The sequence below is a fragment of the Chelonia mydas genome, chromosome 4 (genome assembly GCF_015237465.2).
Source record: "Chelonia mydas isolate rCheMyd1 chromosome 4, rCheMyd1.pri.v2, whole genome shotgun sequence".
Taxonomy (NCBI): domain Eukaryota; kingdom Metazoa; phylum Chordata; order Testudines; family Cheloniidae; genus Chelonia; species Chelonia mydas.
Window position 1 is genome coordinate 120,861,628 of NC_057852.1, and position 23,774 is coordinate 120,885,401.

The 23,774-nt window shown below is 47.0% G+C and overlaps 1 protein-coding gene across 1 annotated transcript in view; it reads right to left on the bottom strand.

The window, feature by feature from the left end:
* The window catches only part of HGFAC (HGF activator), a 68,021-nt gene that overhangs the window by 14,611 nt on the left and 29,636 nt on the right, over positions 1-23,774 (bottom strand). The window contains exons 6-8 of the mRNA XM_043544730.1: positions 22,025-22,156; positions 20,321-20,431; positions 2,530-2,704 (exon numbers count right to left, since the gene is read on the bottom strand). Coding sequence (XP_043400665.1) covers positions 2,530-2,704; positions 20,321-20,431; positions 22,025-22,156 — 418 coding nt within the window. The remainder of the gene's footprint in view (positions 1-2,529; positions 2,705-20,320; positions 20,432-22,024; positions 22,157-23,774) is intronic.

The window sequence follows — 23,774 nt, forward strand, 5'->3', positions numbered from 1 at the left end:
ACCCCAACAAGGCTGGGCCCAGGATTCCTGGGGGGCTTGACCCCCAACCCTGCCGTGGTCACCTAGGACAGGGGCTAGGGTGTCCCCACTCCGGGGTACTCTCTCTGCACTGGGCACTTCTCTGACCCACTGACCATTACATACAAGTTAAAGCAAATGCAAGTGATTTAATCAACAATTAATTTTAAAAAGACTAAGGAATAATGGGAAAGGTTAAAGGAAACACATCAACCTGCTCTGTGGCAGGAAACATCACAAACAGTCTCTCGGGAATGTCAGGGCAGTTCACGGGCTGTTCCTTGTAAGTCCCAGGCCTTCTTCTCAGGCCCTGGCTGTGCTGCAGGGATGCTGTGGGTTGGACACTTGCTCTGGTGGTGGCCACATGCTCTCAGGCTCTAAGTGGTAGGACCCTTCTGCCCAGTGTCGCCCCCGCCTTGTCAGGGTTATGATCCAACCCTGGCCTGCAGAGCCTCTTGGCTGAGGCGTCTCCCTGTGCTGGGCCTGCTGCCCAGGGTCCCCCTCGCTCTCCCCAGCTGCTCACCGCACCCAGCTCCGGACTGCTCCAGCCCCAGCTCCACCACTCTGTCTCAGCACTGCTGCTGCTCTGCCTCCAGCTCCCTGGGCTGCTTCTTTGGCCCCTCTACCTCTGGTTGCTGCAGCTCTGCTCCCAGGACAGGTCTGCTCTGCAGGCTGCTTCTGTGACTCTGCTCCCAGCACTGACCTGCTCCGTGGGCTGCTTTTCTGGCTCCTCTGGATCTGGGACAGCTCTGCTCCCCAGCTTAGCTTCGGCCCCTGCTTTCTCCTTAGCTCAGCCCCACTCTGTCTGACCCAGGCAAATCCAGCTCACACGGAGGACGGGACCTCCCTGGCCTTCTGACTCTCTGATTAGCCTGTGCACACTGTCATTCAGGCTGACCTGGAGCATTGGCCTCTCCCCATTGTTTCTGGGGACTATCAGTTTCAGGGACCTGGTTTCCCATAGACCCTTCCCCTTTTAGTACTGGGAGCTAGCCAACCAAAACACCCCCACTGAATGTTAGTAAGGGGGCAAGAGTCCCCTTACACTTTGTTAAATCTAGACTCTGCTGTGGAGATCAAACTAATTTGGATAAAAGAAGAAACACTTTTTGGAGATTCAGAAAGCAGATTTTATTAATTTATTTATGGCTCTCTGCACTCACTGGCTTCCTGCAAAAGAAGAGCTACTGTGAGAAATGATGCTTTCATAATATTTCCAAATAAATCAGGGTCTATAGGAAATTTCATGAGAAATTCTGATCTCTGCAGATTACTAGCCTGATTTCCAAACAAAACAAAAAAATCAGATAACAGCAGGATAAGCATCTGAACCAATCTCTAAAATGTCTGATATTTGCCCATCCCCACTGTTTGCCATAAAATGGACATAAATTGTATGTCTCTCTCTTTTGGTTATCTGAGGCCTGGAGAAAGGCCAGCTGCTGAGAGAGGGCACAGGAAGGGATAATTCCTAAGGCCCAGTCACAACAGATGATCTGACTAGAGCTGGTCAGAGAAACGTATAGAACCATATCCCTCCAGAATATGCAGTTCCATTGAAATCGATACATTTCGTAAAATTGTATTGATTTCATTGGAATTTCATTGCAGAAGAAAACAGGAAAAGTTTGGACAACATCAAAACATCCTATTTTGAATTTTTTAGAATAAAACATAGATTTTTTGTTTTGAAATAACTTAATTTCCATTTTGTTAGTTTGTAGTATACTTACAAACATTCTAAAAAGGCAACACTGAAATGTTTTGATTTTCTCAAAACAAAATGTTTTTGACCTGAAATAGTTTGTCTCCTCCTCCCAGAATTTTCCTTCATGAAGAATTTCACAGTTTTCTGTTTTCCTTCCAATTCAGAATGAAACTAAATTTCAAAATCTCTAAATCCTTTGCGAAACAGAACTTCCATTCTCCACATAGCTCTCATTTTCATTTTTACATATATCCTATTCCTGGATGGACCCTCTCGTCTCCATAGCTGCAGTGACTGCTGAGAGTGCTGATGATATGCTACAGATAAAGGCAGGATGCAACATCAACATGGAGAGGGGACAATTGCCAGAACATTCAGCATCACAGTCGCTCTTTGGAGGAGAGGATGAAGTTAACTACGGGCCCCTGGGGTGACTCTATGAGGTATTGTTTTGTCTTTTGGGACTCGTGTGGAAAAGGTCACAGAGATGAGAAAGCTAAAAGGCCCCGAACTTTCTAACATTCCCTCAAGTCTAGACATTCTTTTGGCGGCCCTAGCTAGCTAGCTATTTCAGCTGCAAGATCCTACACTTTCTAAATGTAGATCCCTTTTGAGGACCTACTTCTCCTAGGCTGCTTAAAGTGAGTCTATGAATTTCATGTTCTGAATAGACTCTCTGAAGCTAACCAGTGTTACTGCAACAAAAGATAACGCATATCACTGGTAATCCACTCTTCCAAGATCACTGCTATGTTCAACGTATACTTCAGTTTACAAACACTGAGTGTGCCAGAAGTTCTTACCTGCAGTAAGAGTAGGGTCCCAAGCCCAGCTGCACAGCTTTTTCAACACTGTCAACGTGAAGTTCTTGGTAAAGCAAATCTGAATTCCAGGGTACACAGCTGTGTCCAGAAACAGTCGTCTTCACAACCCCTCTGTACTCTGTACCATTGCCACTGTAACATCGTTGGCGCGGGACTGGACAAAACACAATATGCTGATCAGAAATCAGGGCAAATTCAGTGCTCAAGAAATGCTTATTTCATCACCAGTATCCTAAGTGATATCTCTGTGAATTACAAGTCAATGGGCCTGATTCTCCAGTGCCTTGCACCTCGTGTATTTATTTCTGCTGTGCAAAGAGGGTGTACAAAACCTCCAAATCAAGTTAACAGTGGCATTCATTTTATACATGTGTAAGTGAACACACAACATAGGCGCCGACTCCATGGGTACTCTGGGGCTGGAGCACCCATGGGGGGAAACGGTGGGGGCTGAGCACCCACCAGCAGCCCCCCTACCAGCTTCCTCCCACCCCCCCAGTGCCTCCCGCCCTCCAGCGGGCCCCACGGATCAGAGTCTCCCCCTCCCTCCCAGCGCACCCCGCTCACCATGAACAGCTGTTTTGTGGTGTGTAGGAGGCTGGCAGGGAGGGGAGAGGAGCAAGGATGCAGCATGCTTGGGGAAGGAGATGGAACTTCAGGGGGAAGAGGCGGGACCGGGGTGGAGCGGGGGCAGGAAGAGGCAGGGCATGGGTGGGGCCTTGGGGGAAGGGATGGAGTGGGGGCGGGGCCTGGGGAGCAGCCGAGCACCCCCCAGCACTTTGAAAAGTTGACACCTGTGATACACAAGGTGCAAAGCAGTGGAGAATCAGGCCTAACGTGGTCACCATTAATGAAAGCCTTTCATCAGCAAGGTGCAGCAAAGTATGCACTATCAAACGTTTAAAGCACCTGATTTGTAAAGGGTCTTGAAAACCTGGCTTCCTGTCAGTACACGTGCAGCTCCGCACACCCAGACATACATGTGCTTTTCAAGCACTAACAGTTGCTCAAATTTACACATACAAAACCTCATTTTTCTATTACCTTCACACTGGTCATGTGTCTAGATGGGTTTGGCACATGTATCTTCCACCACCTATATGCGCAGCTGTTAGAATCTGTCAGTGCACATCCAATTATTAGTGCTCGACAAGCATTTGCAGGGATGTTTGTATACACAAACATGAATAGAACACAGGGGCGCTGGACCAGGGGGGGCCAAAGGACCATGGCCCTCCCACTTTTGAAAGTGGATGGGCCTGGCCTGTCCACTTTTTACCATGGGCCTGCCCCTGCTGTCTCTTCTCTTCCCCGCAAGGCATTGCCTCCAGGCCAGGCTGGAAGCCAGAGCCAGGTCGGGGTAAGTACCATGCAGGCAGCTATAGGGAGCCACAGCCCCTCCACCTGCCCTGGGCAGGGGGCTGGGAGGGTGGGGATATGGGCCGAGGACTGCTCTCAGGCCCAGACTCCCCTGCCCAGCTCTGGCTGGGCTGGGAGGCGGGGCCTCAGGGGGAAGAGGAGGGGCGGGGATAGAGTAACGGGGTTGGGGCCTCGTGACCCCCATAGCTTTAGGAAGAATCCTTCGCCCTGATAGAACAGGAAGCCAGCCTCTGAAAATCCAACTCAGAGAAACTCAAAGTAAGCACAAAATCCTCAAAAGTACAAACAGGACTAATTATGACCAGTTCCTACAGTCCTTCATTGCCCAGCAATTTCAGTAAGAGTTACACAAGCTTGACATGTGCAGGACTGAGCTCTAAGGGGGTCTATTCTTCCATCAGGAATAAGGGATTTAAAGATATAACATCACAAGCTGCTTAATTGCTGGTACATCAACCACAACATACCACATGGGCAGCCAAACTTAGCAGGTATCTGCTGATGTTCTTCCGAGAATTTGTGTTTATTGCCCATGACCTGTCCCTGACTTTTACTAAAAATACCTGTGACTGAATCTTAACCTTAATAATGAGTCCTGCTTTTGCTTGGTTGGTGGGGCAGGCCTGGGACTGGAGCAGAAATAACAGGCAGCATTGGTTAATAACCCCCCTAAATTTTTCGTGGTCCCCAATGAAACATTCTGGGAGGGGGAGCGGGTCCGGGTACGCAGCCACAGTACGTGCCCCTAGTGCAGCATTCCTGTCCTGCAGCTAGGCTGCCTGCTTTCGTAGCAGCTGGTTATCGGAGGCATGCTCTGCCAGTTGGGCCTGCAGTGCCACCTTGTCATTGTGGAGCTGGGTGGATTGCCTGTGCAGAGCTTGGTTCTCTGTTGTGAGCTGTGATACTTGGGCTCAAAGGGTGGGGATCTCCTCCTGGGAGTGGTCAACTCATTCAGACATCTCCCATAGCCTCTGGGACATGCCAGGCAGGGAGTGGCCTGCTGCCTCCATGGTAGGCCATCAACACAGGCTAGGGTGATCCAGGAAAACTGTCAGGATTCTGACAACGGCAGCCAGAACCAAGGGTCAGAGCAGGATCTAACCTGAGGCGGAGAGGATCAGAGGCATTCATAGTCAAATTCCAGGCCAGAGTCAATACCAAAGATCAGAATCTGAGTTAGGTTTCAGGGTCCAGGTCAGGAGGCAAGGTCCAAATCAAGGCAAGGTCAAAGCCAGAAGTTCAAGAACAGGGAGCAAGAATGATCATCCAGCTACAGGAGATCCGTACCGCTGCCTGGATATTTTCTGGAATGCTCCTTGGGTTTATATAGGTCAGGAAGCCAATCAGGAGTCAGGAGTCTGCTGCCTGTCAGACCCCTTGAGGCAGGACTTCCGGTGGTCTGTGTCCGCAGTGGGTTGTGAGTAGTTGAGCGCAAACTCATTATAACTGCTGCTGGGGACAGCATGGAGCGGTCTGCTACCTGGCTCCTCTGCAGGCCTGGATTCAAGACCTGCTGGGCCATTTGCAAAATTGGATCTGTAGCTGCATTTGGATTCCAAACACCTCTGTGATGTTCCTATATGGCCTTTTGGATCAGGCCCATTTCTACTCAAATTCTTCTCATCCCAATAATTGTTAATAAAACTTATTTGAAATAAATTACCTAAGTTTTAAATAATAACGATAAGAAGTGTATGCTCTTTTTAAGGTAATTTGCTGATCAAGACTACAGGATAATGAAATATCATCTCTGTTTGACTGAAACAGGCAGGTTCATGGAAAAAAAAACACTGTGCTTTATGTTAACAATCTCCTGTTACATTTGGCGAGGGAAGTGCCAGGTGCAAGTTTTATTGGTACTGTATTTATTACATTCAGAAATGATTTAGAGATGTGAACTTTTTTAAGAATGAAAGAGGAGAGGGGCCCATCTATTAACACAGTATCAGGGCCAGATTCTGCAAGGTTCTAAACACCAAGAGCCCTCAATTCTCACTCAAGTCGTTTATAGGAGGTTTTCAGCACCTCACAGGATTGAAACCTAATGTACATACATTGTTGCATATCTGTAACTCAATGCTACAGCTGCAGAAAAAATACAACTGGGTGTCTTTGGCTGTTTAGATAGTTTTCTAAATTTTCGCTTGTGTTCTATTCTTTAAAAAAACAAGAAAACACCATATTCAGTCATATCTATCCATCAGTCTACCTAGTGTGGACTCCTTTTGTCCACAATCCAATCTCCATACAAAGTCTTTGACAACATCAAAACTCATTGGGTGAGTTGAATAGCAATATCTCTGAGTATTTTTTTAAATGCTTATTGTGGAAAGAGGTCTAGGTTATTTATTCTGTAATGTCCTGTGGAGGTAAATCCACACAAACACAGTTAAGCTATTTTATTAGCAGACATCCACCATCTGCTCCACACTCCAGCAACTCACTCACGAGACAAACAGTGCTGTGGTTTGCAGATCACAATACGGAAACCCTTAAAAAGACACATCATTGTATTCCTCGCCAATGTTTTAAAAACACACCAAGGCCTAAGGAACATTAGCTTCTTCAATTCTGACCTAACAGTTCTCATAAAAATCACTGGCATTAGAACAGTCTTGCTTGCCGCTCTTCTTCACTGGTTGTCTTCTAACTATGGTCAGGTTGAAAAGGTTCCTTTGTCCCCACTTTCATGGTGCTAAGGCAGTCTGCTTTTCCACAGTTCCTAAAGAATTGCTCCAATTTGGAGTTGTTTTTCCCAGATTTTTTGTGGTTTTGTGCAACTCTTCCTCCTTAAAGTACTTTTTATTTTTCTCTGTTGAGTTTCTGAAGAACTGGGAATGGAAGGTTCTGTCTCTTTTGTATTTCTAGTGTCAATGAACATTGGGAGTCCCTCAAACAGTTTCATTTTGTGTCTCCATTTGCCACCACACCTTCACTAGCACTCTCAGGAGCTGCATGTTTGAACAGATTTTTAAACCTCATTTTTTGAAATCCATCAACTTGTTCTTGTGCCTTCTTGAATCTTTTTCAGACACTTTATTTGGAGTCTGCAGCAGCTTGTGTCTTTATTCTGCTTTGTCGTAGTGTCCTCCAGTCTCATCACTTCCTGTGCTTTCTGCTAGTTTCAAATGTGCATATTATGCATAATTCTGCTGGTAAAAGGTGTATTTTTCCTCTTTAAGTTTTGCTTCCAGTGCACTGCAGTCCTGAAAGGCCTGTGAGATGTAGGATATACCAGCTTTCTTTGTTTCAGTAATATCTTCTCCTATAGACATTGCCTGACCCACCTGGAGTTCTTGCACCTTGCCTGCATGTCTCCCATCCCCATCATGGATGGATTTCCTTCCCCCCACGAGGGGTGAAAGTAAATTAAAGGACTTACCAGTACACCGGAGTCCTGAGCAGTGGGCGTGGCCTTAACCAGAAGAGCCAGGGCCTTAAATCCCCAGGCCCTTTAAAGGGCCCGGGGCTCCAGCTGCGGTAGTGGCGGCTGGGAGCCCCGGGCCCTGTAAATCACCCCTGAGCTACCAGCTGCAGAGGCAGCTGGGAGCCCCGGGACTCGGAGGCGATTTAAAGGGCTGAGGGCTCCAGCTGCCGCTACCGCAGCGGAGCCCCGGGCCCTTTAAATCACTGAGGAGCCTTGGGGGCTCCCAGCTGCCACCGCTACCCCAGGGTTCTGGGCTCTGGCAAAGCTTTAAAGGGCCTGGGGCTCTGCTGCGGTAGCAGCTGCTGGAGCCTTGAGCCCTTTAAATCCCCGCCTGAGCCCTGCTGCCCGAGCCCTGGGGTAGCGGTGGCAGGGCTCCGGCAGGCATTTAAAGGGCCCCGGGGCTCCAGCCACCGCTACCACCCCGGCCCTATAAATTGCCGTTGGAGCCCCACCGCCGCTACCCCAGGGCTTCGGCACCAGGGCTCTGGCAGAGATTTAAAGGCCCGGGGCGGTAGCGGCGGCTGGAGTTCTGGGGCCCTTTAAATCCCTGCCAGAGCCCCGCCGCACTACCCCGGGGTTTTAAATTGACGTCTGGGAAAGCCAGTCCCGGAACAGCGCACCGTCTCTTGCCGGTACGCCGTACCAGGGCTTACTGGCTTACTTTCACCTCTGCCCCCCACCCACTTGTGTGTGTGTTTGAACCCTTGTGAGGGCCTACTAATACTAGCAGGTACAGCACAGGTCTGAGAGTCAGGAGTTCGAAGCTCTGTTCCCGGTGCTGCTACTGGTTTCCTATCTGACCTTGGGCAAGCTACTTAATATTGCTGGGTGTTCGCTTCCCCCTCTGTAAAATAAGGCTGGATAACTCTTACTGGGGAGTTGTGATGGTTCACAAATCAATGTTTATAAAATGTTTTTAAAATTTTGCATGAAAACCACTATAGAAAATAATTCTTTCCACTTCTATGAGTCTGTAATTTATTTACCATATAGCTCTCTGCTTGGTCACATGATTCTATACAAACAAAAACAATCGAATTAGCCCATTTATGAAGAAAAAAATGGTTCATACAATGTGCTCCTTTCCACTGGTAAATGGCAATACGACTGCCAAGAGCACAACAGTCTGACTGAGCTTATCACTGGAACAAATTCACAGCGAAAGCATAGTCTGATTATGAAAAACACAAAAACAATTTGTTGTGGGCCAAAAGCTATGCACAAAATTGGCAGCCTCTTGCAATGAATTAAATCTAATAGAAGGCTGATATGTAAAACAGGAATGGATCTGATCATGGAATGAAGTAATTTATAACAAAGGAATTCTTAGTTGAACATTTGCTTAAAGAATGCATGCTGTAGTCACTGCAAGTAGATTTACTGTTTAATATGTTTCTACTGTAATAAAAAATACCTTATCACTTTTGACTTGCAAATATTAAAAAGCTCAACTGAGCTAGAATTCAGGAGATTAGTGTTTACCAAAAAAAAGTCATAAATCTACCTATTGTGTAAACGGAATCCTTTTATATACAATTTAAATCCAAAGCTCTATAAATTCCACCAGGAGTTCATTAGGGCCTGACAAAATAAACTGAATACATTCCATAGTTAACAGGGGGGACTAGTTTATCTTTCATTTGATTTTTCTAGTGACATTTTAGACTACAATTTCAGCACAGCAATAATAATTCACACTGATGGCCATGTATGAACTAACTCCATGTAGGTATTTATATTTCATAACAAACAAACAAACAAAACAAACAAAAGCTCTTGAACAAAGAGTTTGTTATTAGAAAGGATAAAGAGATACAGAAGTTTTGGGCAGGAATGAACAGGATCTCAATAGTGCTACGTTTTGTTAACAAAAGGATGCCTACGTAAGGACCACATTTGCAAATTCTAGGATCCAGCTTACCCAGTCGGTTCATCACTAGCCTCTCACTAATTCAATCAATTCACTCCCAGTCACTAAGGTCCAGATTTTCAAAGGTGTTGAGGTGCCTAAAGAAGCAGTTAGGTATCTAATACGATTTGAAAAGCTACTCTTAGGCACTTTTGAAAATCCCACTAGGTGCCTATCTGCTTCTTTCAGCACCTAAATACTTTTAAAAATCTGGCTCTAAATCAATTTGCTCCAATTCTCTTGCCTATTAAGTCAATTCACACACACCCACATACTAAATCTATTGACTCTTCTCCTCCCACCTAGTCAGTCTATTCACACCGCCTACTAAATCAGTTCATCTGCATCTTCCTCTACATTAAATCAATTCACACACACCTTCCTGTATATTAAATAATTCCCCCCGCCACCGCCCCGGCCTGCTCACTCAATTCACTCACACCTATTAGCTCAGCAGTCCCCTGGCCAGTCAATTCATCTATTGGTTTGCACTCGGCTCATATTTAGAAGAATTTCTTCACAACCATAAAAGTATAAGAATTTTTTTAAAAGTAAAGTTCAGCTTCTTAACTTGGTCCAGCTTGTGACCAGCCTAGGAGCTGCCATGGACAGCGATAAACTCTGAAAGGACCTGGGTTGTGTTCTGCTTGGAAAGGCACATCCAGCCATATGAAATCCAGAGAGGTTTGGATTTATGAGAAGCTGTAGTTTTCAGTAAGGTCAGTTGTGTTCAGAGAATACAGAATAGCTTTTTTTGCTTTTCGTTTAAATACCTACTGAGCTACAGTATCCAGACACAGCAGGGGTGGTTTTCTTGCTGCTTATCATCATCATAATTTGTTATCTATATAACAGTATCACCCATAATATGCTAGTTGCTGTACAGACATCCAGGAATGCACAGTCCCTGCCTCAAAGAGCTTACAATGGAAAAGGAGGAACAGATGAAAATGGCGGGGAGAGGAGCTGAAAGACATAGAAGCTAAGTCTGGGCCCTTTCTACACATCTCTAACACAAATTATATGAGGAATCCCTGCTCATGATTCCCTGATTCCATAGCTAAGGATGAGTTTTGCACCAAAAACAGGGATTCACAGTTTTGTCATATATGAAAACAGTGTATCCTCTCCAAAATTACAGCACTCACACGCTGAATAAGAATGATTTTTCTGAGAATTTTCAAGTAAATTGGGTAATTATTTTATTAGTTAAAATTAATTGCAAAAGGGTCCTTTAAGAATTTCAGCACCCAGTCTCAGACTGTTTCTTTTTCTTGAATTATCTTAATTATGGATCAGCACGGGTGCTTCAAACTTCTCTTATAGTTAAACTCACTGAAATCTTGCTACATTTGAAGGTGGTTGTTTTTTTTTTAAAATGATGGACATTTTTTCTTTATTCCTCATAACTGAAAGTATCTTCTTTAGCAAGGCTGCCAAATTATGTTCTGTGGCAAAGAATTCCACATAGAACTTCTCTCTTTCAAAGTGGCTACCATCTCTCATCCATCTCAGTGGGGCTGAGGTTGTAACTTGTCAGTGGTTAGAAGCCCTTCTCAAAACAGCAACCTATCTCCAACAGTTCTCAGTAGGTCTGTTCTTAACAAAGATGGCTGTTGGGTTCACTCTCACTGAAAACAGTTGGAGTCAGTGGCCATTTGAAAGAGGGCCTCATCTGAGGGCAGTTATGGCCTCAAGTCAACTGAAAACAATGGGAAATAGAAGCCATTTTGAAAACTGGTAATTTTTCAGGAGTTTCTCTGAAGATTTTTATCCACAAGCTTTTACTGACAGACAAACTTTCAGTTAGGAAAATTAATGGCAAAAATTATCATTAATCTTAAATATTTATTTTCAAATGCTACATGTTGCACCAGATCTACTCGACAGAGAGGGTGTGTGTAGGGAAACATGGGATGCAAAAGGCAGGGGGGAAACTGCAGTATGTATTTGTGTAGTCAGGGAGAGCAAAGAGAGGGAGAAACTGGCAGGTATATGCAGGGGAATGTGAAGTACGGCAGAGGTTGGAGATTTGGGGGGCAGAGAGGTGTAGGAAGGAACACAAGGTTCAGGGAATTTGGAGGAGAGAAGGTCAAGGGAACCTGGACTGTATACTGGCTGATTTGAACTGCTCTGGGCATTCAAACAACCTCAAACCCTGCGCTATAGTGGTACACGAGAAGGGAATGGGGAAAATAGAAAAAAAATTTAAACTCTTTTTTAAAACTGAGTTCCAGGTTATCTGGGATCACAAACACCAAAATGCCTTAATCGTGATCGTGTTGTTATTGTATGGTATATTCCTGTAGCGTTGGTAGGTTATTATCATTAGTTTAGTCTGTATAAATCCTGGCAAAGAGCTTTTCATTTTTAAATATGTTTTCACAGCCCTGACAGATAAGCTGGATCTCTCCTTTCACATTTTGTGTGTGGGTTTTATGTATCCGCATGCAGATGGCTCACAGGCAGCTAAAGTCATTTGTTTAGCAGGCCAAGTGTTTGTTTTATTATTTTCAAGTAAGCAATCAACACCAGTTTATTTCTTGCTCTAAACAAGTCAGACACACACCAGTAGTAAAGCAATACTACAGTAATCTTGGGTCGTATAATAAAGGCCATACTGCATGCACATTTATGAAGTCACATTTCAGCTTTGAGTGTTGGAAGTTGCCAACTAAAAGGGAACCTTAACACTGTTCCTGTTAGGACTCCATTTTGCAATCAGAGAGTTATGGAGTCACACTGCCTCTGAAGGAACTCTGTGAGGGATTGTGTAGTCACTCCCAGGGCTCCAATAAATGCAAGTGGAGTATACTGCCCCAGTCAGAACCATGTTGCATGTTCCCATTTCCTTGGCCAGCCAGCACCAACTGACCTGAGTGGAGGAAGGGCTGGGAGATGACCCTTTGGGGTTGATGTCCTACAAGGTCAGCTAAGAACCCTGGAGGACTTTCCCCTTTTGCTAGTTTTTTTAATGTTTTTCTAAACTTTTTCATTGCATTCCTTGATAATGCGAATGGCTCGCAGTGATACAGTTTAACAGGACTAGCCACTGATACCACATAGCCCCTGATAAGCCTTCCTCTCCCGCAAAGTTAATATTGGAGGGTCAGAGAGAGAGCTGATTCCCAATCACAGTACTCAGGTGCTTGCCTCCTATCTTCCCTAGTTGAACTTCCACCGACCCCTCAACTCCTGAGTTCTTCATCTTCCTTCTAAGTGATGCAGCCTAACAAAGCCATTTCTAGAAACTACACTACACACTTCTCTCACTGCAGGACCCCTCAAAACCAATGACTAAATCCTGAAGATCCTGCTTTAATCTTCCCCTGCTTGTTGTACTTCTCACACGCGACAGCCATAAAATATCACTCTTACTTTCGTTCAGGATGCTGCCAGGAAAAAACGGTTACTCACTTTCTCATAACTAGAAAAGGAGTACTTGTGGCACCTTAGAGACTAACCAATTTATTTGAGCATAAGCTTTCGTGAGCCGTATAAATTGGTTAGTCTCTAAGGTGCCACAAGTACTCCTTTTCTTTTTGCGAATACAGACTAACACGGCTGCTACTCTGAAACCTGTCAATTTCTCGTAACTGTTGTTCTTCGAGATGTGTTGCTCACGTCCATGCCAGTTAGGTGTGTGCGTGCCACATGCACAGTTGTTTGAAAGTTTTTCCTTTAGCAGAACCTGTTGGGTCAGCTGTTGAGCCGCCTGGAGTGGCGCCTCCATGGCGGTGAATATATGACCCTGCTGATCTGGCGCAATCCTCACTGCCTTCTTACCAGCTACTCCGACAGAGAGGAAGGCGGGTGGGTCTGGAATAGACATGAGCAACACATCTCGAAGAACAGTTACGAGTGCTTGTTCATGTCGATTCCAGGTAGGTGACTCCCAAGCCCAACCCCGGAGTGGGGTCGGAGTTATGGAATCGCCGAATGCTGCATTGTCTCGAGCATGCTGGGTAATGGCGTAATGAGAGGTAAAAGTGTGAACTGAGGACCACATTGCCGCCCTGCAGATTTTTATACTGGGACCTGGGCCAGGAATGCTGCCGAAGAGGCCTGCAACCTTGTGGAATGCGCAGTTAGTGCCAGAGCTGGAACTTTGGCTAGCTCGTAGCACGTCCAGGTATCCATGACGAAGTCCTTTGCGACAAGACCGGGAGTCCTTTCATCTGGTCTGCTACCACCACGAAAAGCTGGTTTGATTTACAGAATGGCTTAGTGCATTCAATGTAAAAGACCAGCACTTGGCGAAAGTCCAGTGAGTGAAGCCTCTGTTCTTGGCTACTCGCATGAGGCTTAGGGTAAAAGACACGTAGAAAAATGTCCTGGTTAGAGTGGAATTGGGACACAACCTTTGGAAGGAGGGCAGGGTGAGGCCTAAGTTGGACCTTGTCCCTAAAGAAAACCCTGTAGGGAGGGTCAGAGGTGAGGGCTTTTTGCTCCGAAACCCTCCTCGCTGAAGTAATGGCGACTAGGAAGGCCACCTTCCATGACAAGTAGATGAGCAAGCAAGTCGCCAGTGGTTCAAACAGGGGTCCCATTAGTCTGGAAAGGACCAGGTTGAGATCTCACTCTGGGATTGGTTGTCTAACCTGGGGGTACAGCCTTTCCAGACCCTTAAGAAAACGGCCAATCATGGGGGTAGCGAAGACGGAACGTCCAGCCATTCCCGGGTGGAAGGCAGAGATAGCTGCCGAATGCACCTTGATGGATGATGCTGCCAGACCCTGCTGATTCAAGTGCAGTAGGTATCCCAGGATAAGCAGTATGGGAGCCTGCACTGGGGCGTGGCTCTGAGCGCACCAGATTGCGAACCCTTTCCACTTGGCCAGGTAGGTGGCTCTGGTGGAGGGTTTCCTGCTACCAAGCAGGACCTCCCTAACCAGCTCGGAGCACATGAGTTCCATGGGGTTTAGCCATGAAGCTTCCAAGCCGTGAGGTGAAGGGACTGGAGGTCGGGGTGGTGAAGGTGACTGTGGTCCTGGGTAATCGGGTCTGGGACCAAGGGCAAAGCGATCAGGGCAACCACCAACAGCTCCAGTAGCATGGTGTACCAGTGTTGGTGAGGCCACACCGATGCCACCAGTATAACCACCGCCTTGTCTCTGCAGATCTTGAGCAGGATCTTGTGCACGAGTGGGAACAGTGGGAACACGTACAGCAGATGTTCCATCCAGGGGAGGAGAAATGCATCCTCAAGAGAGCCCGGACTGTGATTCCAGAAGGAGCAGAATTGCGGGCACTTCCTGTTGCCTCATATTGTAAATAAGTCAATCTGAGGACCTCCCCACCCCTGGAGAAAACTGTGTATCATGTCTGGGCGGAAGGACCACTCGTGATTGTGGAAGCATCTGCTGAGGTAATCCGCCAACTCTTTCTGGGAACCTGGGTGGTAGGACACTTCCAGATGAATGGAGTGGGCTATGCAGAACTCCCACAGCTTGGGTGCTTCCTGACACAGGGGAGAGGAACGGGCTCCACTCTGCTTATTTATGTAAAACATCACAGTTGTGTTGTCCATCGTGACTCTCACACACTTCCCTTGAAGATGAGCTTGGAAGGTTTGGCATGCTCATCAGACTGCCTCAACTTCTTGATGTTGATGTGGAGTGAGAGCTCATTTTGAGACCAGAGGCCCTGCGTTTGAAGACCTCCTAGGTGAACACCCCATCCCAGCACTGACACATCCATTACCAGAGACAGAGAGTGCTGGAGTCTGTGGAAGGGGACTCCCTCGCACACCTCCTGCGGGTTGAGCCACCAGCGGAGGGACTCTAGGACCTGAACTGGAACGACGAGCACTGCATCCAGGTTGTCACACCCCAGACGGTAGGCCGACTCTAGCCAAGCTTGGAGAGGTCTGAGCTGCAGCCTGGCGTGCTGTACCACGTAAGTGAATGCTGCCATGTGGCTGAGTAGCCTCAGACAATCCCTTGATCCGGTGGTAGGGTACCATCCGAGGCCTTGTATGATGTCCATCATTGCTTGGAAACGAGCCTCTGGCAGGAACGCCCTGGCCTGGCACAAGTCCAACACTGCCATGATAAACTCTATCCTTTGAGTTGGTGACACGGTTGACTTATTCTCGTTGAGGAGGAGACCCAACCTGTCAAAGGTGGATCTCACAAAGTGGACCTGTGCTTCCACTTGGTCCCTGGACTGTCCTCTGAACAGCCAGTCACTGAGGTAAATCACTGCACCTGCCTCAGACGTAGGAAGGTGGCCACAACTGACACGCAGTTGGGTAACCACTCAAGGAACCATGAACAGACTTAAGGGAAGGACCATAAATTTGTAATGCTTGTGACAGACCACAAACCTAAGGAAGAGTCTGTGGGCGGGCCATATCAAGATATGGAAGTATGCATCCTTGAGGTACAGGGTGGTGTACCAGTCTCCCGGATCCAGAAAAGGGATAATCATGTTCAGGGAGACCATGCGAAACTTCAGCTTTTTCATGAAGGGATTGAGGTCGAGGATGGGTCCAGGATCCCCTTTGGCTTTGGGGATTAGGAAATAAAGGGAGTAGAATCCCCTGCCCCTTAGCTCCTGAGGAACCTCCTCCACTGCCCCGTGGTGAGAAGCGTGTGGACCTCCTGCATGAAGACATGCTCGTGAGAAGGGTCCCTGAAGAGGGACGGGGAAGGGGGGTGGGAAGGAGGGGAGGAGCAGAATGGGAGAGAATATCCCACTTCTACTGGGCAAAGGACCCAGCAGTCTGATGTTATTTGTGACCAAGCACAGTAGAAGTGGGACAGACAGTTCAGGAAACAGGGATAAGGATCCGGTCTGTAGGCTGGTGCGTCATCCCCAGATGCACCTTCAAAAGGCCTGCTTATGATGAAGGGCGTGCCTGGCCCTGGCCTTGGCTAGGCAGGGGCTGGGAAGGCTTGCGCCCACCGTTCCTGCCACGCTTCCTAGAGAAGTCCTGCCTAGGTCAGGAAGGGTAAAAACGCTGCACGGGCTGCGGCTTAAAATGTTTGCGCTGAGTGGCCGGGGTGTGAACCCCCAGCAACTTGAGCGTGGCCCAGGAATCCTTAAGCCTGGAGTCAATTTGCTCCGCAAATAGGCCTGCGCCATCAAACGGCAGGTCCTGTAAGGTCTGTTGCACCTCTGGGGGAAGCACAGAGGCCTGGAGCCATGAGCTTCGCCTCATGACAATTCCTGAGGACAAGGTGCGCTCAGCCGAGTCTGCAGCATCCAGTGAGGCCTGTAAAGAGGTCCGTGCCACTGCCTTGCCCTCATTGACAATTGCCCCAAACTCTTCCCTGGACTCCATGGGCATTAGCTCCTTGAACTTTAACATAGAGTTCCAGGAATTAAAGTTATATCTACTCAGGATTGCCTGTTGGTTGGCAATCCTGAGCTGGAACCCTCCAGTCGAGTATACCTTCTGGCCAAAAAGGTCCAACTTTTTAGAGTCCTTAGACTTGGGAGTCAGACACTGCTGCCCCTGTCTCTCACGCTTATTCACCGCAGCCACCACCAATGAACAGGGCTGCGGGTGCGTGTAGAGGTACTCATACCCCTTAGAGGGGATGAAATACTTCCTCTCGATTCCCTTCGCTCTTGGAGGCATGGAGGCGGGGGTCTGCCACAGGGTCTTGGTGGTGGCCTGAATAGTTTTAATGAGGGGCAATGCTGCCCTCGATGGCCCTGCCAGAGCCAGGATGTTTACCATTGGGTCCTCCGGCTCGACCACCTCCTCAGCCTGCAGCCCCATGTTGCACACCACCCTGCGCAGCAGGTCCTGATGCGCCTGACTGTCTACTGGGGGCGGTCCGGAGGAGGAGGTCCCTGCAACCACCTCGTCCGGGGAGGACGCTACCAACACCGATGCCAGTGCAAGCACAGGGTCCTCTTGTCCCTCTGCGTCCCTGGGAGCATCCTGCATGGCTTCAGGCTCCACGCTGACCACTGCAGGGATGGTGCCGGTGGTGGGGACAGGGTCCAGGGGCAGCTGTGCAACTCGCACCGGTGTCATCTCGGTGCCACGAGGAGTGGGATGACTCGCCAATGCTCTCACCACCAAGTGAGAGCCCCTAGAGTGAGTGCCCTGGGCTAGGTGGTAGGCCCATGGGGTCCAGAAGGGCCATTGCCCACACCCACTTCCAGCCGGTGGCGGTGTGACCTGTGTCGGCTACAGTGAGGGTAATGAGACTCTGCCTCCAAGTCCAATGACAAGAACCTGGAACGCGAAGGTCAGGACAGTGCAGATCAGAGCTGCACCGGGAATCGGTGTTGTGAGGCTGGGGAATGGTGCCGTGAAGCGGAGTGTACTGCAATGTAGAGCAGTACCATGATGTAGAGCGGTGCCACGACGAGCGATGCCAAAACCGGGATCGATGCCGTGATGGGGAACGGTGCCGTGATGGAGAGCAGTGCCATGGAGATGGAGTCAGGGACCGTCAAGGCGATCTCCAAATCAGCATTGCGGGCTTGCCTCTAGACAGTGCTGCATGCTGGGCCGAAGTGAACAGTGCTGCCTCCTGGGCTGCCGGCACCGGGGGCTTCTCTCTAGGATGCACTTCAGTGGCACTGTCCGTGGTGGAAGCTCTCAGTGTGGGGCAAGCGTCCCTGTCAATCTTCCTGTGCCGCTTCTGTGGCACCAGGGAGTGGGAACGGTGCCGCGTCGCCTCCGTCTCTATGCCCAGAGTCCTTCCTTGGCCCCGCCTCGCGCATGGAAGCCGGAGCACTCCACACGGAGGAGCGCGGCACTGGATCCCACTGGTCGGAGGCTGGTTGAGGATGAAGAGCCACCTCCATCAGGAGCTATTTGAGACAAAAGTCCCGCTCCTTCTTCATCCTGAGATGGAACCCCTGGAAGATCTTGCACCATTCCGTTCGGTGTGCCTCTCCCAGACACTTGAGACAAGAGTCGTGGGGGTCCCCCATTGGCACTGGCTTGCGGCAGGTTCCACAAGGTTTAAAGCCTTGGGATCAAGGCATGCCCCGAACCCCAAGGAGAAACAGAAAAGCTGGGGTGGGGGAAAAAAACCCACTCCTACACCACTTACTCCTGAGGAAATTCTGCGCACAATATTTAAAATTCTGCAAAATTCTGCAAATTTTATTTGTCAATTAAATGTGGAGGCTCCAGCATGGCATTGGGAAGCACAGGCCACAGGTTGCACAGAAGTGGAAGATCACTGTGCAGCTCCCCGCCCCTGGGACGCAGACTCAGCGATGAGGCTGCACCCAACCCTGACACAGCGCAAGTACAGGGCCTGCCCTGCCCTGCCCTGCCCTTTCGTGCCAGGTGCACCAGGTATAGGCGGGCAGGCTCAGCAAGATCCAAGTATGGAGGGGTTCAGTGTGGGGGGATCCAGGTGTAGGCTGAGAGAGTTCTGTGTGGGGAAATCTGGGTGCAGGCAGCTCAGTGGGGGATCTGTGTGCGGGGGGCATCTGGACATACAGGGGCTTGTTGGGGGGGTTCTGGGTGCAAAGGTAATGGAACTCTGCAGGGGGGGTCCAGGTTGTGGCTCTGTATTGGGGGGGGGGGGAGAAAAAAGGGCTTTAAGTCTGGAGGAGACAGTCTGAGAGGCCAGCTCCCCAGATACCTGGAAAGGGGGAAGAAAAATAAAAGGTGAAGGAATAATAATAATAAAAAAAAAGACATTGGCTGAGAGGAAGATGGTCCCAAGGAGTAGTCCCTAGGAGGGAGAAAGAGTAGGAAAATCCAGGCTATTGTTTCTTTAAAGGCCTGGGACCAAGAGCATTGTTCATTGGGGTTATTAGTTCTACCTGGGAAGGGTCAAAGGACTAGTCAGATGATTATTTGGGTGAACAAAAAAGGAGGCTCCAAGTCCAGTGAAGGAGAGCTTGCTGAGAGAAAGAACTCAGTCAGGCCACAGTCCCCAGAAGGAGGGCTGTGAAAACCCTGAATTTAACGGGAGAGTTTATAGCCAGAACTGGAACCCCACATTCCTGAAATAGAGAAGCTTGGAGCCCCAAACCTAAGGTGGGGCCATAGGCAGGATCTTTTTAAGAACCAGACAATGTTTAATAAATTAGATCCCAAGAGAGAGGGAATGCTGTTTTACAGACTCTAGGAGTGAATAAATTATTCCCAAAACAGAGAGAAACTGAGACTGAGGACTGCAAGGGCATGCCACACAGCAAGGGGGTATGCTCAGAGACTGCTACCCTCTTACAGACCCTTGCCATTGACTACAGTGGACCCTGGATCAGCGTACAAGCCCTCTTAGCCAATTAGATGACAAGATTGGTGTGGTATGGCTGAAGACCTATTGTAATTTGCGTGCAAAAATTGCTGTATTTAAAAGATAGTCATTGAGTTTACTTGAAGAGATTTAGTGCACTGATAAAGTTTAAAAATATATATAATCCATGCAGCAACAAACTTCAAAACTCCCTAAGAAAGCTGCATCAAAAACTATGCACCTCTGAAGTTCAAACAAGAAGCGACAAAGCAATTATATGTCTAGATGCCAAGAGCCAGATTCTCCTCTCAGTTTTAGTACTGTAAATCAGGAGTATCAGTAGAGTTATACTTGTGTAAAACTGGTATAAGTGAAAAGAGAATCAGGTCTCGATGACTAAAAGGAAATGCATACACTTTTATTAGAGTCTATTCCTATTAACTATATATGACTGACAAATATGGGAAACTACCAGCGGTCTTGTTAAAACAGACATTTCTTTACTTCATGTGGGAACAATATAAGATACATGCTTTTGTGTGAAAGAATTTATGCTACCGTACATGCATTGAATCCCAAACATATGCTTGCAAACGTATGCTTAACTTTATGTGCATAAATAATTTAATTAGAATATTCATGTGCATAAAGTTAAGGATGTGTGTTTACAGGATTGGGGCCTTGGTGAGGAATAATGCAATAGGTTTTATTCTGGAGGAATATGGTAAATGCCTTAGCCAGAGAGAAGTTACTTATGCTACATGACTCTTCAGATGAAGACTCTGCTACATGTTGAGTAGAAGATGCAAGTAACAAACACCTGTTATCAGTCAGATGATCAATCAATAACATTTGTTCTCCCTGGCACATTGTTATACTTACCAATATTGCAATATTTTCCTACAAAGTTTTCTTTACAACCACAAATAGTTTTCCCAGTGAAGACAATCATTCTACAGGCACTGTCATGGAGGCAGGGATTATTGGTGCAACCTACAAACATAAATAGAAGATCAAATCCAATTAGCGTCCATAATGCAAGGATAAATTGTTGATAAATTGGAGAGGGTTCAGAAAAGGGTCACAAGAATGATTAAAGGATTAGAAAAGATGCCTTATAGTGATAGACTCAAAGATCTCAATCTATTTAGCTTAACAAAGAAAAGTTTAAGGGGTGACTTGATTGCAGTCTGTAAGTATCTACAAGAGGAACAAATATTTGATAATGGGCTCTTCATTCTAGCAGAGAAAGGTAAAACACCATCCAATGGCTGGAAGTTGAAGCTAAACAACTCAGACTGGAAATAAGGCATATATTTTTAACAGTGAGGACAATTAACCATTGGAATAATTTATCAAGGGTCGCGGATTCTCCATCACTAGCAATTTTTAAAATCGAGATTGGCTGGTTTTCTAAAAGATAACCTCTAAGATTTTTTTTCAGGGAAGTTTTATTGCCAGTGTTATACAGGAGGTCAGTTAATCACAATGATCCCTTCTGGCCTTGGAATCTCTCAATTCTACATGCAGTACAAGAAAATGCAACCCACTTAAACAAATTTCACATCATATCTTGTTGGAATCATCATGAGAGGATGAAAGCAAGAAGAATGTAGAGATGTTCATCATATTTACCATGGTGATAACATCTTAAGGAATCTCCTTCTCTGCCATATATACTTTTGGAATTGGTTTTCCCTTTTTTACTATTTTCACAGTGGTGCAGACCTTCAGCTAGTATAAACTGAGATAATTCTATTGAAGACAGCAGAGCTATGCTGATTTGTATCAGTTGAGGATCTGGCTCACTGTTTACTTTTACCGTCAACATCAGTATAGCTTCCCCTCTGTTGCAAATATCGTTGCTTAACAAATAACAGTAATTATTATTACTACTGCTCATAATATACTCCCCACTATTGCAAAAGTTTTTAGAAAGCAGTATAATACTTTATAATAAACAAACAGGGAGGGAGCTTGGTGAAGTAGTTAGAGCACGTGACTGGCAATCAGGATTCCTATGGTCAAAGTTATGTCAGCAATGATTTTGGCTCCTGGGCACATTCCCAGCTCTACCATGGACTTACTATGTGAGCTTGGAAAGTCACTTAACTTCTGTGTCTCAGTTCCCACACCTGTAAAGTGGGGGTGACAATATTTACCTAATTATAAATTTGTGAAGCTTAATTAATATTTGTAAATTGCTTTGAGATTCTGGGATAAAGGTGTAATTTTATTATTATTATTCTTTAATCTATTGTTTATTCTTATGGGCCCCACTTTAGGATCACATCCCTGTTCCTGAAAGCACTTAAGTGTGTTCTTAAAATAAAACACATGCTTAAGTCCATCCTTATTCAGGAAAGCACTTAAGCACATGCTCACGGGCTGAATCAGGTCCATTATCCATAAGTGGAAGGAAAAATATTTTTTTCTTTCTGGATGCGTGTGTTGCAAAAGCCCGATCCCTATGTAGAATACTGTAGCGCAGGGTTTTAGCATCACTGTTTGTATTTAGCCCACTACATGCAGATATATACACTGAGAACAAAATAATGTTTATGCTATGACAGCACAGAGTAATACTTGTGTAGCGTGTGTTTTGGCATTCAATTCGGCTGTTAACACACATGCATTCTTCCACTATTCCTTTATGGATTCTTGCCCAACTTTCGCCAGTGTCAAAGTACTCATAGCGACTGTCATCAAAACACTTCCCTAAAATAAAACAAAAAAAGATTTCTAAGGTCTGTTACAAAGAATGATACCAAATGATTTGTTATGCCCTAATCATCCCTTTTCTTGTTAACTAGCCACGTGTTATTTGAAAGTATGGCCTAGATCCACAAAGATTTAAATCCCAGTTTTAGGTACCACTGCAATCCACAAAACCGCTGCTTGGCTGCCAGCTAGCCCTGTAGGCACATACACTCACTCGCCCACCTCAATTTTTACTTTAAAAGTCCTCTGGACAATTAAGTTTCTGCCTCAGTTCATGCACACTGCTGCCTCATTCTAAGTACCTGAACACTTATCTCCCACCTTGTCCTCAAATGTGATTCACAAATAAGAGGAAGATAGGTGTTTGCTTGTCTCTCTTGCCTGTGGAGTCCGATCCAGGAGGCATGCTCTGATCACACCTACCAGACTGGGGCCCATTCAAAATCTGGTGAGAGGAGGAGCCACCATCGGTGCCCACCATTTAGCTTTTAGCCCTGTGGTTAGGCCACTCACCTGGGATGTGGGAGACCCTCCGTTCAATCCCTACCTCTGCCTGATGAGGAGAGAGGATTTGAACAGGGGTCTTCCACACCTCCCAGGAAAGTACGCTAACCTCTGAGCTCTGGGCATTCTAATAGGGGTCTCCCTCAATCTCTCCTGTTGTAGCTGTTTCATTTTGGATAAATAATTAAAGAGTGATTGGAGCAGGGGGCTGGATGCTGGATCTCCCATTTCCTAGGTGGATGTCCCAACCACCAGGCTATGGAGACATTCTCACATGCTCTCTTTGGCCCAGTGACTCTTCAATTAATTACCCACAGTGGAACAGCTTCAACAGGAAAGTTTGAGAGAGCCCAATATCAGAATATCCCATAGTTCAGCAGACAGGGCACACTCCGGAGAGGTTCAAATCCACTCTGCCCATCAGAATTAAACCTGGGTCTCACGCATCCTAAGTGAGTGCTCTACCCTCCTCCTCCAGTTATTTTGTATATAGTGAGGCAGGCACCTAATGCATCCTTGAAAGCAGAGATGACCCGTGCCTGCCGATAGTTGTGGGGGACAGAGTGAGGGCAGCAACTTCAGCAAATGTTCCTGAGCATGCTCTGTCCACGTGAGCATGCTCAGCACAAGCCAAGCAATAACTCATGGTGGGAGGGGGGGGGAAGGGGATGTAGTGCATGGCCCCGCCACGCATGGCCTCTGCTTGCAAGCAGCAGATTAGGCAGTTTATCTGCCTCACTCCCGAAGAGGGGGTCCCAGATGTGGATTGCAAGCAGGGACAGGCACCTCCCTGCAGCCTGCACTTAGGTGTCTAATTCTTTGAGGGGTGGGTCTTAGGACACACGCTTCTTACTGGAAACTCCCATTGGCTAGCTCTGGCAGGTCCCTGGCTAACATACTGCCTTTTGTGGATCTCATTCTTAGGCACCCATCTCTCCCCATTCATTGTATAAGGAGCCTAGACACCTACTTAGGCTTTGTGAATCACGTTGTTCCAGTGATTTTCTAGATGTCTAAAAGTTACACGTCCCAACACTCAGTGTTGCAATGCCCAAGTCCCTTTGTAGATCCAGGCTTATATGCTAATCAAACAATTTGTGCTTTAACCTTT